The sequence below is a fragment of the Sminthopsis crassicaudata genome, chromosome 2, assembly GCF_048593235.1.
Source record: "Sminthopsis crassicaudata isolate SCR6 chromosome 2, ASM4859323v1, whole genome shotgun sequence".
In the NCBI taxonomy this organism is placed as follows: Eukaryota; Metazoa; Chordata; class Mammalia; order Dasyuromorphia; family Dasyuridae; genus Sminthopsis; species Sminthopsis crassicaudata.
The window spans coordinates 348837053-348855202 of NC_133618.1; the positions used below are offsets into that span (position 1 = coordinate 348837053).

The 18150-nt window shown below is 36.1% G+C and overlaps 1 protein-coding gene across 2 annotated transcripts in view; it reads right to left on the reverse strand.

Moving 5' to 3' along the window:
- Positions 1–17948, reverse strand: part of FBXO33 (F-box protein 33) — a 43120-nt gene extending 25172 nt beyond the window's left edge. The window contains exon 1 of one of the 2 annotated variants that reach the window (XM_074290732.1): positions 17044–17948. In XM_074290732.1, coding sequence (XP_074146833.1) covers positions 17044–17630 — 587 coding nt within the window. In that variant the 5' untranslated portion in view covers positions 17631–17948. The remainder of the gene's footprint in view (positions 1–17043) is intronic. The other variant, XM_074290731.1, reaches the window with a different exon arrangement.
- Positions 17949–18150: the final 202 nt, after the last annotated feature.

Below are 18150 nucleotides of genomic sequence, written 5' to 3' on the forward strand. Positions count from 1 at the left end.
ACAACATATTTGACTCATTCAGAGCTTAAAGTCTGTTAAAATTCCTAGTTTTTCAGAAGAACTGCTTTTTATTCATATTTCATTTGTAAGGATGATTTTTTATATTGAAATGTAAAACTCTACATTTTCTCCTTTTGAATTTCATCTTAACAGACAAAACCCAATGAATGCTACAAACAGATAAAAGTCCTTTTGGATCCTGGCTCAATTCATCCACAGTGTTAACTATCTCTCCTAAGTTTGTATTATCTGGACATTTGATAGAACACCTGGGCCTTTAAGTCATCAATAAAGGCCAACACAAACTCTTAAGAAGACAAGTACTGGAGACTCTATGGTCAGCTTTTAAAAACTATAAGCATGGAGATAAAAAAAGAAATTGTTTTCTTTCTCTGTGCCTCTCACTTCCTCACCTATTTATTTTAACCATAGTGTTTTGGGTTTTGTGGGAAGCATAATTGTTTTGATTGCTTTCCTATCACTGCATCATTGTTTCATTCCTTATGCACATCTAATTTAGCTTTCATAGAAAAAATATTCAAGACAACTCTGAGATACCACTACACACTTGTCAGATTGGCTAGAATAACAGGGGAAGATAATGCGCAATGTTGGAGGGGATGTGGGAAAACAGGGACACTGATACATTGTTGTGGAATTGTGAACCCATCCAGCCATTCTGGAGAGCAATTTGGAACTATGATCAAAAAGTGATCAAACTCTGCATACCCTTAGATCCAGCAGTGCTACTACTGGCCTCATATCCCAAAGAGATCTTAAAGAAGGGAAAGGGATCTATATGTGCAAGAACGTTTGTGGCAGCCCTCCTTGTAATGGCCAGAAACAGGAAACTGAGTGGGTGTCCATCAATTGGAGAATGGCTGAATAAATTGTGGAATATGAATATTATGGAATATTGTTATTCTGTAAGAAATGACCAACAGGATGATTTCAGAAAGGACTGGAGAGACTTACATGACCTGATGCTGAGTGAAATGAGCAAGACCAGGAGATCATTATACACTTCAACAACAATACTATATGATGATCAATTCTGATGGAGTGGCCATATTCAACAATGAGATGAACCAAATCAGTTCCTGTAAAGGGCTAGAACTGAGCAATGCACTTGGATAATGAAGCACGTGAGACTAATTGCCAATTGGACAGTTCCCTATTAACTTGTTTGAAGGCTGACCTTCCCCAGCTGTTATGTGCTGACTTGATTGGTGGGACAAAGAGGGGAAAGTGACGTATGTGGGAGGAGGAGGGAGAGGAATTGAGACACAGAAGCTGACTCAGTCTCTCCTAGCGTTTGAGGGAGGAAGGTGTTTGTGAGGTTGCTAGGTCTAACCCCCAGACCTTAGACGTAAAAGATCAAGAATAAAGACGTTTAGTGATCCTGACTCCAGCTGATTTCTGGGAAGACAGAGTTCCAGCAAGTTCCAATGGAGCAGTAATGAACTGAACCAGTTACACCCAGCAAAAGAACTCTGGGAGATGACTATGGACCACTACATAGAATTCCCAATCCCCCTATTTTTGTCTAACTGCATTTTTGATTTCTTCAGGTTAATTATACACTATTTCAAAGTCCAATTCTTTTTGTACAGCAAAACAACTGTTTGTCCATGCATACATATATTGTATTTAATTTATACTTTAACATATGTAACATGTATTGGTCAACCTGCCATCTGAGGGAGGGGGTGGGAGGAAGGAGGGTAAAAATTGGAACAAAAGGCTTGGCAATTGTCAATGCTGTAAAATTACCCATGCATGTATCTTGTAAAAAATAATAATAATAATAATTAATTAATTAATAAAAATAAATTGTCTGTTCATATCCTTTAACCATTTATCAACTGGAGAGTGATTTGATTTCTTATAAATTAGAGTCAATTCTCTATATATTTTGGAAATGAGGCTTTGCAGAACCTTTGACCATAAAAATGTTTTCTCAGTTTATTGTTTCCCTTCTAATCTTGTCTGCATTAATTTTGTTTGTACAAAAGCTTTTTCATTTTGATATAATTAAAATTTTGTATTTTGTGATAAATAATGATCTCTAGTTCTTCTTTGGTCACAAACCCCATCCTCATCCACAGATCTGAGAGGTAAACTATCCTTTGTTCTTCTAATTTATTTATAACCTCATTCTTTATGCCTAGATCATGAACGCATTTTGACCTTATCTTGGTGTACAGTGTTAAGTGTGGGTCAATGCCTAGTTTCTGCCATACTAATTTCCAATTTTTCCAACAGTTTTTGTCAAACAGTAAACTCTTATCCCAAAAGCTGGGGTCTCTGGGTTTGTCAAACACTAGATTATTAAAGTTATTGATTATTTTGTCCTTTGAAGCTAACCTATTCCACTGATCAACTAGTCTATTTCTTAGCCAATACCCAATGGCTTTGGTAACCGCTGCTTTATAATAGTTTTAGATCTGGTACAGCTAGGCCATCTTCATTTGATTTTTTTTTTTTCATTAGTTCCCTTGAAAGTCTTGATATTTTGTTCTTCCAGATGAATTTTGTTATTTTTTCTAGATCTTTAAAACAGTTTTTTTGTGAGTGATTTGTATAGCACTAAATAAACAGATTAGTTTAGGTAGTATTTCATCTTTATTATATTTGCTCGCCCTATCCAAGAGCACTTAATATTTTTCCAATTGGTTAGATCTGACTTTGTGTGGAAAGTAAAGTTCCTGACTTTCCTTTGGCAGATAGATTTCCAAATATTTTATACGGCAGTTACTGTAAATGGAATTTCTCTTTGTAACCCTAACTGTTAAATTTTGTTAGTGATATATAACAATGCTGATGACTTCTATGAGTTTATCTTGTATCCTGCAACTTTGCTAAAGTTGTGGATTATTTCTAATAGCTTTTTAGTAGAATCTCTGGAGTTCTATAAGTATACCATCATATCATCTGCAAAGAGTGATAATTTGGTTTCCCCATTACCTACTCTAATTCCTTTAATCTCTTTCTCAACTCATTGCTGAAGCTAGCATTTCTAATACAATATTGAATAGTAATAGTGATAGTGGGGCAACTTTGTTTCACTCCTGATCTTACTTGGAATGGTTCCAGTTTATCCCCATTACATATGATGCTTACTGGCAGTTTTAAATAGATGCTATTGATTATTTTAAGGAAAAGTCCATTTATTTCTATACTCTCAAGTGTTTTTAATAGGAATGGATGCTGGATTTTATCAAATGCTTTTTCTGCATCTATTGAGATGATCATATGATTTTTGTTAATTTGGTTATTGATATAGTCAGTTATGCTAATAGTTTTCCTAATATTGAACCAGCCCTGCATTCCTGGTATAAATCCTACTTGGTCATGGTGTATTATTCTAGGGATGATTTTCTGTAATCTTTTTGCTAATATTTTATTTAAGATTTTAGCATCAATATTCATTAGGGAGATTGGTCTATAATTTTCTTTCTGTTTTCAACCTACTTGGTTTAGGTATCACTACCATGTCTGTGTCATAAAAAGAATTTGATAGGAATTCGTCATTTCCTATTTTTTCAAATAGTTTATATAACATTGGAGTTAATTGTTCTTTAAATGTTTGATAGAATCCACATATGTAAATCCATCTGATCCTGGGGATTGTTTTCTTAGGGAGTTGATTAACAGCTTGTCCTATTTCTTTTTCTAAAATGGGACTATTTAAGCAATTTACTTCCTCCTCTGTGTGTCTGGGAAGCCTATATTTTTTGAAGGTAGTAATTCATTTCACTTAGGTTATCAAATTTATTGCCATAAAGTTGAGCAAACTCCTAATTATTGCTCTAATTTTCTCTTCATTAGTCTTAAAAATGTAAATTCACCAACAATTTTATTTTCCTCTTTCCTTTTTCTAGTCAGACTTACCAAAATATCTATTTTATTGATTTTTTTTTCATAAACCAACTCTTAGTTTTATTTATTAATTCAATAGTTTTTTAACTTTCAATTTTATCATTTTCTCCTTTTAATTTTAGAATTTCAAATTTAGTAATTGATTGGGGGGTTTTAATTTGGTCTTTTTCTAACTTTTTAAGTTGCAAACCCAATTCATTGATCTTCTCTTTCTCTATTTTATTCAAGTAAGCCTCTAGAGATAAAAAATTTCCCCTTATTACCACTTTGTGTGCATTTTGGTATGTTGTCTCACTGTTGTTATTCTCTTGGGTGAAATTATTCATTGTGTCTATGATTTGTTGTTTCACCCATTCATTCTTTAGGATAAGATTATTTAGTTTCCAATTACTTTTTGGTCTATTTACCCCTAGCTTTTAGTTGAATGTAGTTTTTATTGAATCATGATCTGAAAAGAATGCATTTACTATTTCTGCTTTTCTGCATTTAATTTTGAGGTCTTTATGTCCTAATATATGGTCAATTTTTGTATAGGTTCCATGAACTGCTAAGAAAGTATATTCCTTTCTGTCTTCATTCAGTTTTCTCCAAAGAGCTATTATCATACCTAACTTTTATAATATTCTATTTACCTCTTTAACTTTCTTATTTGTTTTGTGGTTTGATTTATCTAGTTCTGAGAGTGCAAGATTGAGATCTCCTATTATAGTTTTATAGCTTTGCTGTCTATTTATTCTCAACTTCTCCTTTAGGAAGTTAGATGCTATACCACTTGGTGCATTTATGTTTAGTATTGATATTGCTTCATTGTCTATGCTACTCTTTAGCAAGATATAGTTTCCTTATCTCTTTTAATTAGATCAGTTTTTGCTTTTGCTTGATCTGAGATAAGGATGGCTACCTCTGTTTTTTTTTTTTTTTTTTTTTAATTTCACCTGAAGTATAATAGATTCTGCTTTAGCCTTTTATCTTTACTCTTTGTGTCAATCTGCTTTAAATGTGTTTCCTGTAAACAACATATTGCAGGGTTCTGCCTTTTGATCCAGTCTGCTATCTGCCTCTGCTTTATGGAAGAGTTCATTCCATTCACATTTACGGTTAAAATGACTAATTCTGTATTTCCTGCCATCTTATTATGCCCAGATTATGCTTTTCTTTTCCTTATCTCCCTTACCTTCCTCCCCAGTATTAAACTTATGAGCACCACTTGCCTCACACAGCTCTCCTTCTTTAAGAATCCCTCCCACCCCCTTTGAATCCTTTCCTCTTTCTTATACCTTTTCCTTATTACTCCTTTCCTTTTCCCTTTTCCTTTCCCACTTTTTAATGAGATGAGAGAAGTTTCTCTGCAAACCAAATGTCAATTATTTTCTCTTTGAGACAAATCTGATGAGAGCAAGAATCATACAACGTTCCTCCCTCTCCTTAAATTCCCTCAGATATGATAGGTTTCCTTTGCCTCTTTGTGAGATGTAGTTTCCCTCTTTTTATCTCCCCTTTCCCCTTTTTCTAATACTATCCTCTTTCCATTTCTATGTCCCTTTTTAAAAAATATTATATCAGTAAAATCAAATAATAACACATAGTCTTTATGAATGTACATAACAGAAATACAGTTCTCAAGAGTTCTTTTTTTACCTTTTTCTGCTTCTCTTGAGGTCAAATTTGTCTTGGAGTCAATTTGACTTGAAGATCAAATTTTTTGTTTAGCTCTGGTTTTTTCATTAGAAACAATGGAATTCACTTGTTTCATTAAATGTCCATCATCTGCCCTGGAAGAAAATCCTCAATTTAGCTGGGTAGTTTATTCTTGGCTGCATTCCAAGTTATTTTGCCTTTCGGAATATCAGATTCCAGGCTCTTCAATCCTTTAATGTGGAAGCAGCTAGCTCCTGAGTGATCCTTATTGTGGCTCCTTAGTATTTAAATTGTTTTTTTCTGGCTGCTTGTAATATTTTTTCCTTAGTTTTAGTTCTGAAATTTAGCCAGAATATTCCTTGGAATTTTTATTTTAGGGTCTCTTTCGGAAGGTGTTCGATGAATTTCAATGCCTATTTTACCTTCTGATTTTATTACCTCTGAGCAGTTCTCTTTGATGATTTTTCATCATAATTTTCAAGAAGTCCAATAATCCTCAGATTATCTCTCCTAGATCTATTTTCTAGGTCTGTTGTTTTTAACAACAGATATTTAACATTTTTTCAATTTTTTTCAGTTTTTTGGTTTCCTTGACTGATTCTTGATGTCTCAATGAATTTCTATTTGTTCAGTTCTGATTTTTAATGAGTTATTTTCTTCATTAGCTTTTTTTACTTCTTTTTGTATATGTCCAATTGAGTTTTTAAATGAGTTGCTTTGCTCTATGAAACTTTTTCCATTTCACTAATTTCTTTTTTTTCTTTTTTACTGTGTTATTTTCTTTTTTCCAATTCAGAAATCCTACCTTCCTGGAACTTCTTTTCCAAATCACAGATTCTGTTTCCCTGCACTCCCTGGGAGTTCTTTACTTTTTCCAATTCACATTTCAGAAAGTTGTTTTCTTTTTCTTTTAAGTGAATTATATGCCTTTTCTGTACTCTCTTGCAGAGCTTCTCTTTACTTTCCCCATTTTTCTTCTAGCTCTCTTTTAAGATCTTTTATAATTTCTTCTAGGAGAGCCTTGTGTGATGGGGACCAGGTTATATTCCCCTTTGGGGTTTTGTCTGGAGACTGCTATTAGTCTCCTTGGGGTTGAAAACTTGCTCTCTTTCTGCATAGAAGCTATCAATGGTTAGCAATGGCTTGGCTTTTTTACTCATTTTTTTTTAAAAAGCCCTTAGGGTCTGCCTTCACGGCAAGGAGGTTACCAGCTTCCTCTGCAGAACAGGGACAGATATATGGACAGTAACTGTCCTGTAAATGGGCTGCTAAGAGCAGCTGAGCTGCAAAAAATGCCCTGGAAGAGCCCAGCACCAGAAGTGTCACTGCCCTGGGAAGAGCAACGGCACTTCATTAATACTACTGCCCTGGGAAGAGGCCCACTGTGCAGATCAGCACCTGTCCTGGGACTAGAGGCTGAGTAGTGAAAGTACCTTGGGCAGAACCCTGCTGTGTGGATCAGTGGCTGTCCTGGGAAGAGCCCCACACTGAAGTGTTTCTGCCTTGGGAAGAAGTTCCATTGTCCTGGGCAGAGCCCTCCTTCTGTGCAGATTTGTGGCTGCCCAAGGCAGAGACCCCCCGGTGTGACTGCCCCAGGCAAAAGCTCCGAGCTTCAGAATGGGGCTACATAGCTGTGCTATGGTCTGTGCCGAGTCACTTCCGATGCTGTGTGAGTGTAGCCAGATCCTGTTAGATTCTGGCATTTTTTGAAGTACACTCTACCTTTCACTTTAACTTCTCTGCTAATCTACTGCTTTGCAACTGAAGCAGAGCAGCTAACCTGTGGTAGAGTCCTCCCAGCAAATTTTCCACTCATGGAGACCGCCCATGCCCCAGTCCACTCAGTGTGCTAGCCTCTGATTCTGCCTCTCTGCCTGTGCTGGCCTGCTTCTGCATGATCAGGACAAACATTTTCTGGCAATCTTCCAAGTTATCTTCTGCTGGTAAACTGTTGTGCTCCCAATATTCGTGGATTTCACTAGTCAAGCACTATTTCTGAGGCTGAATTTGGTAATTAGTAGTGAGGGTAGAAGGGAAGTTTAGAATGGCACATTTGTCTTCTCTGTCATCTTGGCTCCACCCCCCCACCCCCACCCCCCGTAAATAAATATTCTAACTTGCCTCTTCCCCAAAAAGCAGATCTTTGTCTTTGGTGGAAGCAGTGAAAACAGAGAAGAAAATATGAGAAATAAGAGAAATTAACAAATGAGTTGGTAATTGACTGAAAATAGTAGGCAAGAGATAAGTTAAAAGAGGAAGTAAAGGTAACACAAACATTTTCAGCTTAAGTAATTGAAAGAGTGTTTATGCCACTAACAGAAAGCACAGATACTTAAATTTAATTTGAATATATTAAGTGTGAGGTATCACTATTTCTACTAGTATTCAGGTGTTTCAGTGGATTGTTAGAAATGTGGCTTGGGGCAGCTAGGTGGCGCAGTGGATAGAGCACCAGCCCTGAAGTCAGCAGGACCTGAGTTCAAAATCTGGTTTCAGACACTTAACACGTCCTAGCTGTGTGACCTTGGGCAAGTCACTTAACCCCAGCCTCAAAAAAACAAAAAACAAAAAAAAGATATGTGGTTCTAAAGCTCAGGAGAATGTTTAGGACAGAAGACACAAATTTGGGAATCAGCAGCATAGAATTTAACAGTTGAAGTTTTAGATATCAATGAGGTTGCTAAGAGAATACTGAGGTAAGAATGCCAAGGAAAAGATCTTAAGGAATGTCTGAAGAAAATGGAAGAATGAAGAACTAATGAAAGAGAGCATGAGAGGGAGAAGACGACGACCAAATGAATATTATGGAAGAGATGGGTATAGTATTAGGAATACTGGAGGTGGTCAAGAGCATAAAATGTTGCAGAGATCAAGAAAGAGGAGGACTAAGAAAATTATTAGTAGTGGTGGTAGTAATTAAAGGAACAATTTTTCTCCCCCCCTCATATTTTATTTTTCCAAATACAAATGAAGATAGTTTTAATATTCATTTTTGTAAGACTGTTCTAATTTTTTTTTTCTCCCTTCTTCCCTCTTCTCCAAAATAGCAAGCAATCTGATATGGGTTAAACATGTGCAATAAAGGAATAGTTTCAATTGAATGGGAGAAACAAAAGCCATATTGCAAAGAGTTAAAGAGTGAATGGGTGTTAAGCATAAGGAGCAATTTATAGGCTACTTTTTCAAGGAGTTTCACATGAAAAGCAAGAAAAGGACTTGGAAGGGGAATATATATATATATGTGTGTGTGTGTGTATATATATATATATATATATATATATATATATATATATATACACACACATAATTAGATAGTATAGATAAGTGATATATAATGGTCACAAAGGAGATGACCAGGAATGGAATTAAAGATGAAGATGAAAGTATTATTGGCCTTGGTAAAGATAAAACCACTTTTTTCTCTAGATATGAAAAATGGATGTGGTGATAAGCCTTTGCTGAGTGAGACTTCTTAAGTCCTGAAAGAAATGTTGAGATATTTCAATTCTAATAACTTCACTTCCAGTTTTAATGGAGTTATGTGCTAATAAGTAATTTTAAGATATGGTTTCAATATATTTAATTTTAAATTTGCTATTAGGAATGATTTTTAAAAGATTAAGATAATAGTGCCAAACCATACAGAGCTTTACAATTCAGCAAATGATTGCTGAGACATATATGTATCACTAAGATAAGCAATGATAAATGATCATAGCATAACAAAGTAGGAATCTTGATGAAAGTTAAAGAAAACAATAGCAGGTCAGAGAAAATAAGTTAAAGTCTGAAATCTTGAAGACAGATTTAAGTCCCTATTGGTGGATAGTTGAAACAGACAGGGAACAGAAATATTTTATATTTCAAAAAACTTTAAATTTACCTCAAGAAGTTATATGAAGTATTACTTTTCTTTAAAATTTTTCCTTATTTATAACATTCCTTTGAAAAAAAATTATGAATGAAAAAGTTATGAATTTTCTTCCCTTTCCTCCCCTACCAGAGAAATGATACCAATTATACATGTGAAATCAAAGGCATTACCTTTAAAATTTTTTTTAATAATAGCTTTTTTATTTTCAAAATACATGCAAAGATAGTTTTCAAAATTCACCCTTGCAAAATCTTGTGATACAAATTTTTCTCCCTCCCTTCCTCCCCACTTCCTCATCTAGACAGCAAGTAATCCAAGATAAATTAAACAGATACAATTCTTCTAAACATATTTCCACATTTATCACACTGCATAAGAAATATCAGATCAAAAAGGAAAAAAATGAGGAAAAAAAGAAAGCAAACAGCCACCAAAAAGGTGAAAATACTATGTTGTGTTCCACATTCAGTCCCCACAATCTTCTTTTTGGAAGCAGATGGTTCTCTCCATCACAAGTCTATTGGAATTGTCCTGAATTACCTCATTGTAGAAAAGACCCAAGTCCATCAGAGTGGATCATCTCATAATCTTGTTGCTGTATAAAATATTTTATTGGTTTTATTCACTTTACTTAGCATCAGTTCATATATGTCTCTCCAGAGTTTTCTGACATCATTCTGTTGATTGTTTCTTACAGAATAATAATGTTCCATAACATTCATATACCATAACTTATTCAACTATTCCCAACTAATGGATATCTACTCAGTTTCCAGTTTCTTGGCACCAAAAATAAGACCGTTACAAACATTTTTGCATATGTGGATCCTTTTCCCTTTTTTATGATCTCTTTGGGATACATACCCAATGCAGACACTGCTGGATTAAAGCACATGGACAGTTTGCTAGCCTTTGGGCATAGTTCCATATTACTCTCCAGAATGGTTGGATCAGTTCACAACTCCACCAAAAATGTATCAATCTCCCAGTTTTCACACATCCCTTTCAACATTTATCATTATCTTTTCCTGTCATCTTAGCCAATCTGAGAGGTGTGTAGTAGTACCTTAGAGTTGTCTTAATTTGCATTCATCTAATTGATAGTGAGAGTATTTTTTCACATGATTAGAAATGGCTTCAATTTCTTTGAAAATTTGTCTGTTTAATGCCTTTAAACATGTATCAAGTGGAGAATGACTTGTATTCTTATAAATTTGAATTAATTCCCTATTTTAGAAATGAGGTCTTTATCAGAGACTGTGGATGTAAAAATTTTCCCCTAATTTTGTTTCCCTTCTAATATTGGCTGCATTTATTATTTGTACAATTTTAAAAATATAATCAAAATTATCCATTTTGCATTTCATAAAGCTTTCTAGTTCTTTGGCCATAAATTCCTTCCTTCTCCACAGGCCTAAAAGGTTCTCCTAATTTGCTTATAGTATCACCCAACCTATTTTGGGATACGATGTTAGGTGTTAGTTAATGAAAGGCAATAATAAGCCCTAAGAACCTACTAGGAGAGCTAGGCATTGAGCTCAGTACCAGAGATAGGTAAGAGGTTAAAAGAGTAAAATAGTCCTGCTCTCAAGGAGTTTACAATCTAATCAAGGGAGAAAAAAAGGAATTCTATACAAAGCAAGCTATAAGTAGGAAATAAGTAGTAACAGAGAAAAGGCAAGAAAATTAAAAAGGGTTGGGAAAGACCTATTACTTTTCTACTCTGAAAGGATAAAAGCCGAAAGAGTGTTTATAAAATTATTTAAATCAAATTACTTCTAGGAAAGGGGAAATTAGGTGGGGCATTGGATAGAGTGCTAGTCCTGAAGTTAGAAGACTCATCTTCCCTAGTTAGAATCTGGTCTCAGACATAATCTATAGTGTGTGACTCTGGGCAAGTGATTTAATCCTATTTGCCTCAGTTTCCTCATCTGTAAAATGACAAACTTTCTGCCAAGAAAATCTCAAATGGAGTCACAAAGAATTAAACATGACTGAAATGACTGAATAATTATTAGAAAATTAATGTCAATGTAGATTGCAGAATGAAGTGTGCTATTTGGTATCTCATAAATTTCAATGAATAATTCACTGGCAATAATGTCAACTGAATTTTTTAAAAATTCAGAACTCAGAAACAAACTGTTAGCTTAAAATAATGTTCTTTAATGGCCTTAACAAAAAGTTTTTCCCCCATCTTTTTTTTTTTTTTGGTTTCTTTATCTAAGAAAAAGAACCAACTCCCTGGATCTAGAGGTTAGGTGTAAGCAAAAATAATTATATGAGATTTAAATATATTTGTGTGTATATATGTATAAATACACATATGTACACATATACACACATGTATATACACACACACATATATTTATAGACAAATTTAAAATTATATTAAAATCTCACTTGAACAGTTACATGGATGAAAATCTAATAAAATGTGCGAAGAGTTAAAGTTTCTTTACCTTCTATTTTTGTATTGGATTTAATGGAATTACACTCAACTATCTTATACATTATGCATAGCGAAATTATTTAATTTTAGTTTTAACTAAAGCCTCTCAACAACTTAAATTCAACTGATGATCTTTAGGCAAATTCCAATCCTTATATTGTATTCACAATATTATTCTTTACTTCCCCTATAGCCATATTTGTTTCATTTTGAAATTAAGGAAAAAAACATGGTACAAACATTTGATACTAAAGAGGAAGCTAAGAGCATAGCAGAAGGCTACACAGCTTATCTTTCACTCTCCTATACTCCCTATAGGACAAAACCCTTATGGTTTGAAATTTAATGTTTTAAGACCAATGGACATTATGGCTTCATTCCAATCTGGAGAAGCAGCTAGACATGCAATCAACCATTTTTCCATTATATAAATTTCACATGCATTTAAGACAGTTTATGGATTGGCTTACAAATATTTTGCCTTTAGGTGTTTTTGCATTGAATTTGACTTTGCCCATTCCATTGGCATTTCTTATAATCCTACTAGTAAAGTCATTACTGCACAGACTATATTACCTAATATTGGGAAAGTCATTAACCCTGGGAAAGTCATTTAACCCTGATTGCCTCTCCTCCTACTCCAACCTCCAAATAGAACAAGCATTTCCATAACACAGTAAAATGGGGGAGAGAGATTTGATTACACATGAAACTGCAAATCTTATGTACAACTTGCTATTTCTTTTAAATTATATAACAAAGTTATTGTATAACGGTTTCCTTTTCCTTTCCTCTTCCCCCCAAAAGTAGCTACCTTTGGACATAATTATATATAGGCATATGTAAAATCATTCATATATGAAGTTTAATATTTCTATGTATTTGCCTATTATTCTTGAACCACTCCAGCTATCATAAATTTTAAACAGGGCTAAAAGACACTTTCTCATCTACATAGCAGACAAGTACCAACCACTCCTTTGTAACAGACTTTCGGAGGGGTCTTTTTCTTTGGTAGATTTCAGGAGATCCCTCTTCCCCCTTTCAAATGATCTTCTTATGCTACCTTACAGGGAAAAAAAAATGGGTTTATCAATTTTAATTGATTATATCCATGGAGTCCCCACTGTTGGGAGTTATTAACATTTTTCCTTCCTAGGTAAAATCTTCCTTTTTGGGTGGATAAGCCACAGTCCTCATTTCTCCAAAACATTTAATCCTTAAACAGATTTCTTTAAGTACTAAAAAGACAAAACACTTGTTTCTGAGTACACAATAGTTAAGAAAAATTGATCAGTAAAATAAACATATGAAGACAGCAAATACTTCCAAGTCATGACCTACAATTTCAAACAGAAATCCCAAATGAAGGTATAGTTCCCATTATTATGAAGGCATATTCCCATTTATGAAATTATGAAAATTTATTATGAAATCTTTAAAAATAATCCTTTCGGGGTTTTTGGATTTAACCATATTGCAGAGAAAATATGAAGTGAAAGCTTCTCTCCTTCACCTGCTTTGCTTTGTCCCATTTAATAAATAATTCTTAATCTTAACTTTTATTAAGGGAGAACACAAAATAAAATGTTCTTATAAACACAATATATGGTTTTAATAAAGTCAACAATCTGATAACATGGAAGTCTACTCTGTGTAGAAAATACTATTGAGCAACATTTTGTTATTTTCTCTATAAATGACATAAATGACACAAATAAATTATACTGCAAGTAATACATAGAGTTTATGAAAAGCATTTAGAGATTTAATTGCAAATTTTCTGAATCTAAGTTTAATCATCTTTTAACTATAATTCAATTGCTTTCTAACTAGTAGTTTCCCAAATCCATAATATAGCTGAAACTGTATTATATTTCAATCTTTGCTATTCAGTCAGAAAGGAATCCCCTAACTTCTATTTGTCCTTTCCATACCATGGGAAAGGAATCTGGCAACTTAGGAAACAAATTTGTTGGTGACCCAGTAAGGCCCAAAACATATTCAATTCAATAAGACATTTATTTAATTAAATATAAATGGGGTAAGTCAAGCACTATCGGAAAGCCAGAAAAATAAATAATCCATTGGGAAAAGGTGTGCTTGAAGTTTTAACATTGCTTCTAAGAGACGAAAATAAATGCCATAAAACAAAGTAACAGTTTGTAATTATATAGGGAGATTCAGCTGAAATCCTTGAAAACTCAAAGTTTATAATCTGATCTATTTTGCTAATTTTTTTTACATTGGGTCAGTGATCTGAAGTAAATATTTCAATATTTAAAATATTCAATATTAAAAATCTTTCAATACTATTAGTAGAAAATGATGCCTAATATACATTACATTTTGCTATATACATATATTTAAAAATAAGCTAGAAGAAAGTTAAAAAGCAGCAGATGGGATCAGCTCTCTAACAAAAGTGAATAGGTGATATGAAACCTCTGCAGAACTAATGGGGTACAGCTGTATGTGAAAAATGATGCTTGATAGTGGGATATGTGTGGCCTATTTCACCAAATTAAAGAAAAAAGAGGGAAGAGATGGGATTAAAAGTATATTATTTTGGTTCTCTTTTTCATTTGGGGAGGGAAAAAGAGGATTTTCATCAATTGAGAAAAAAAAAAAGTGGTTTTTTTTTAAAGTTGTTGTAGGTTGCAGCTAGAGGGCACACTAGTTAGAACACCAGCCACGAAGTCAGGATGACCTGAGTTCAAATGTAATCTCAAACATTTAGCACTTCCTAGCTGTGTGACCTTGGGCAAGTCACTTAACCCCAATTGCCTCAGGGGAAAAAAAAAAAAAAGGTGTTGTAGGTTGGATGCAATTAAGATTAGAATGGAAATGGTCACTTTTAAGATATAGATGGAACTGGTCCAAATTTGTGAGAATAAGAGTCATTCTCCAATTAATAAATGGCCAAAAAATATAAACAGGAAGTTTTCAAAGGAAGAAATCCAAGCTACCAATTGCTATGTGAAAAGAAAATGTTCCAAATCACTAATAATGAGAGAACCAAAAAGCAAAGTAATTGAGTCTCCACTTCACATTCTTCTGATTGACAAAGTTGATTTAAAAAAAAAAAAAAGAAAAGAAAGAAAGAAATAGATAAATGTTAGAGGGTGAGGAACTTCTAAAAAATAGGTATATTAAATACACTGTTTGTAAAACTATGAAAACTTCCAGCCATTCTGGAAAATAATTTGTAACTATGCTCCCAACACAGAATATATACTGATAATTAAGAACATAATTGATGTTCTTAGAAAAAAGGATATCACTTCTAGGTCAATACCCCAAAGAGATCAAAGAAAGAGGAAAACAATCCATATGTGCAAAAATATTTTTAGCAGCTCTTATTATAACTTCAAATAACTGGGGAAAAATGGAGGTGGGGATGTGCTTGCCATCAATTAAGGAATGGATGAACAAATTATGGTATATGAATGTACTGGAATACTACTGAACCTTAAGAAATAAGGAAAAGGACTGAGCTTTGTATGCATTGTTACAAAGTCAAATGAGCAGTATCAGAAGAACAATTTATACAATAATAACATTGTAAAGACAACTCTTGAAAGATTAATCAATCAATAGTTCAAAAGACCAAAGATGATGAACTATCTAGTTCAAAAAACTAACAATGATGAATGCCATTTAGTTCTGATAAAGTATATAAACTCAAAATACAAAATTAGCCATACATTTTTATATGGCCTTGAAAAATTGTTGTTTTTTTTTAAAGGGGGAGGAGATTGAATGAAAAATAATTTTGTTTAAAGTAAATCTGCATAATTGTGCATCTTTATAATTTATAACTGTGCTTCAAGTTGTTTACTTCTGGCATGAACATACTTGGAGTGTATGGCTAGGGTCATGCATAACCTGAATTTAAATTAGACCCCTTTTATTAGACCCCTTTTTTGTAGATCCTTAGGTTAAAAAAAATACGAATGTCTTAATATGAATCACGGACTTTCTCCAATCCCTAGTGTTCCCATGTCTCCCTAAGATATCCTATTTCCTAACTTTAGACTGGGCAACTTATGTATGGAAGGTATTCTAAAGATGTCAGAAGGAGGGGAGAAGGTGTGTCCCAACGCAGAATTTGGCCAAAGCTGATGCAAAAATCATAAGTTATCAAATTCATTCTTATACTAACATATGGCACCAATGTGCCCAGGATACAACTTCTAGATGAAACAAATTTAGACCAGTTAAGATAAAATTGGTAGGTACATAATTCTTTTAATGCCTTTCCATCCATAACTTTTCCCTCAAAAATACCCTTTCTCAAATTTAGTACAAATGGTCATAAAATGATCTGCCAAAGGTACCTTTATATAAAATTATCTTACTGATTCTTAGAACAACCCAATGAAGTAGGATCTACCATTATTCCTCCCCCCCCCCTTTTTTTTTTACACATTAGGAAACTGAAAGAGAGATTAAACAATCTATTATATGGTCACATAGTTAAGTAGGTGTCCAAAACTGTATTTGGAATCAAAGTCTGCCAAAGGCCAAATCCAACACTCTATCCAATTTGACTCCTCATTTTCGGTCAGGAGACACCTGTAGCACTTCTCTGATATATACTTATCACTTCCCCACTCCCCACCCCCGCCAGCAATTGCGCAGTGCAGGAGCTGAAAGTCTGGAGACTCCAGTAATATCCCTCCCTTGCTTCTCCCAAGACTCCTGGCTGTGTGCCTTTCCCTCACATCTTCTGTGCCTCATTTACCCATTTGCAAAATAAGGAACACCATCACCTTTAGTTCTGTCCATCCCTACCTAGTCGGTCAAAAATAAAATAATCTTAAGTCCTACTTTAAAGTTAAAAGCTGAGGTTAGCGCTGTCCTCCGGAGGAAAAAAGATTTGGAGTTAAGCATCAGTAGGATGACTTCCCCTCTGCTTATAAATGTTTGGAGTGTGCCTGAGTTCGAAGCGCCCCTTCTCAACCTCGAAGAAAGGTTCACGGCTTTGGAATGCAGCCCAAACCAGACTTCTGGCTCCGAAGCGGGCAGCTCAGAAACAGGCCGCCTGAGGGTAGATGTGAGGGCGACGAGCACCTCCGGAGTTCAAGGTGCTAGGGCTGGGAAATGAGCTGTGGGCACCGGGACTTGCTGGCTCTCCCCCTCCCCCTCCCCTTCCCCCGGGCAGGGAGGTGAGACGCGGAGGAGAGTCCCTTACCTGTTGTTCCGGATACAGCTTAGGACGCATAGCACCAGCTCCAGGTAAGTGCGCAGCACATCTAGCCAGCCAGTGGAGACCTGCAGAGCTTCGGCCTCCTCCTCGCCGCCTCCAGTCCCCGGGTCGCTCTCCGTGCCGCCGCCGCCGCCGCCGCCTCCACCACCACCACCGCCGCCGCTGCTCAGGTAATTCTCCGCGGCGAACTCGACACGCAACTCCCGGACGAACCAGCCGCACTTGCGCATAAGGAAATCGAGTCGGGGACGCTCGGCCGGCGAGACGCGAAGGCTGAGGCGGAGCTGGGGCCAGAGCGCCGGGTAGAAGAGGCACTCGCGCCAGTGAGAGCAGGAGGCCGAGGCCCGCAGCCTGTCGGGCGCCGGCAGGAAGGAGAAGATGTGCACGATGAGCTCGCTGGGCAGCGACGAAGCGCCCGCCGCTTGCCCACACAGAGCCATCCAGACCCGCCGCCGACCGCCGGCACCTGGATCCTCCTTCTCCCTCCCCCGCCGCCGCCGCGCTGCCCAGGCGGCTCTGGCTCGGGCTCCTGGCTGCTGTCGCTGCTGCGGCACTGACAAGAACAACAACATCAATGACAAGGGAGAGGGGGCGGGGCCGCCGTGAGTCCCGGCGGAACTAACCAGAGCAATTCCGTGAGGAGGGGGGGAGAGGAGAAAGAGAAGGGCTTGGACTCCGAATACAGCCTTTCTTTCCACTAATTAAGCCTCTCTGACCACCTGCAAACTTTAAGATAATTTAATCACTCGCCCTCTTTCTCACCCACTGGGAGCAGAAGACGCCTAGTAGAGGCATAGTGAAAAAGAGTCCCTCCCCTGAGGCAAGAGGTGGGAGTTGGGCTGTGGTAGATACCGAGTTTGACGTCGACCGGAGTGGGAGGAACCCGGCCAGACTTTGGTGACTTCCGGAAAGAAGGGGGAGGATAGATTCTGGGTAAGGATTGAGAAGGGGCACGTGACTAATTACGTAGGACTAGATGCGTGGCGCTTCTCCCCGCCCCGCTCCGCCTCCTTCCCTTGGGGCGGGGCTGAGAGAAATTCTGGGGGATCGCACAGCTTTGTCCACTTCTCGAAGCCCTACAGCTAAGTACTC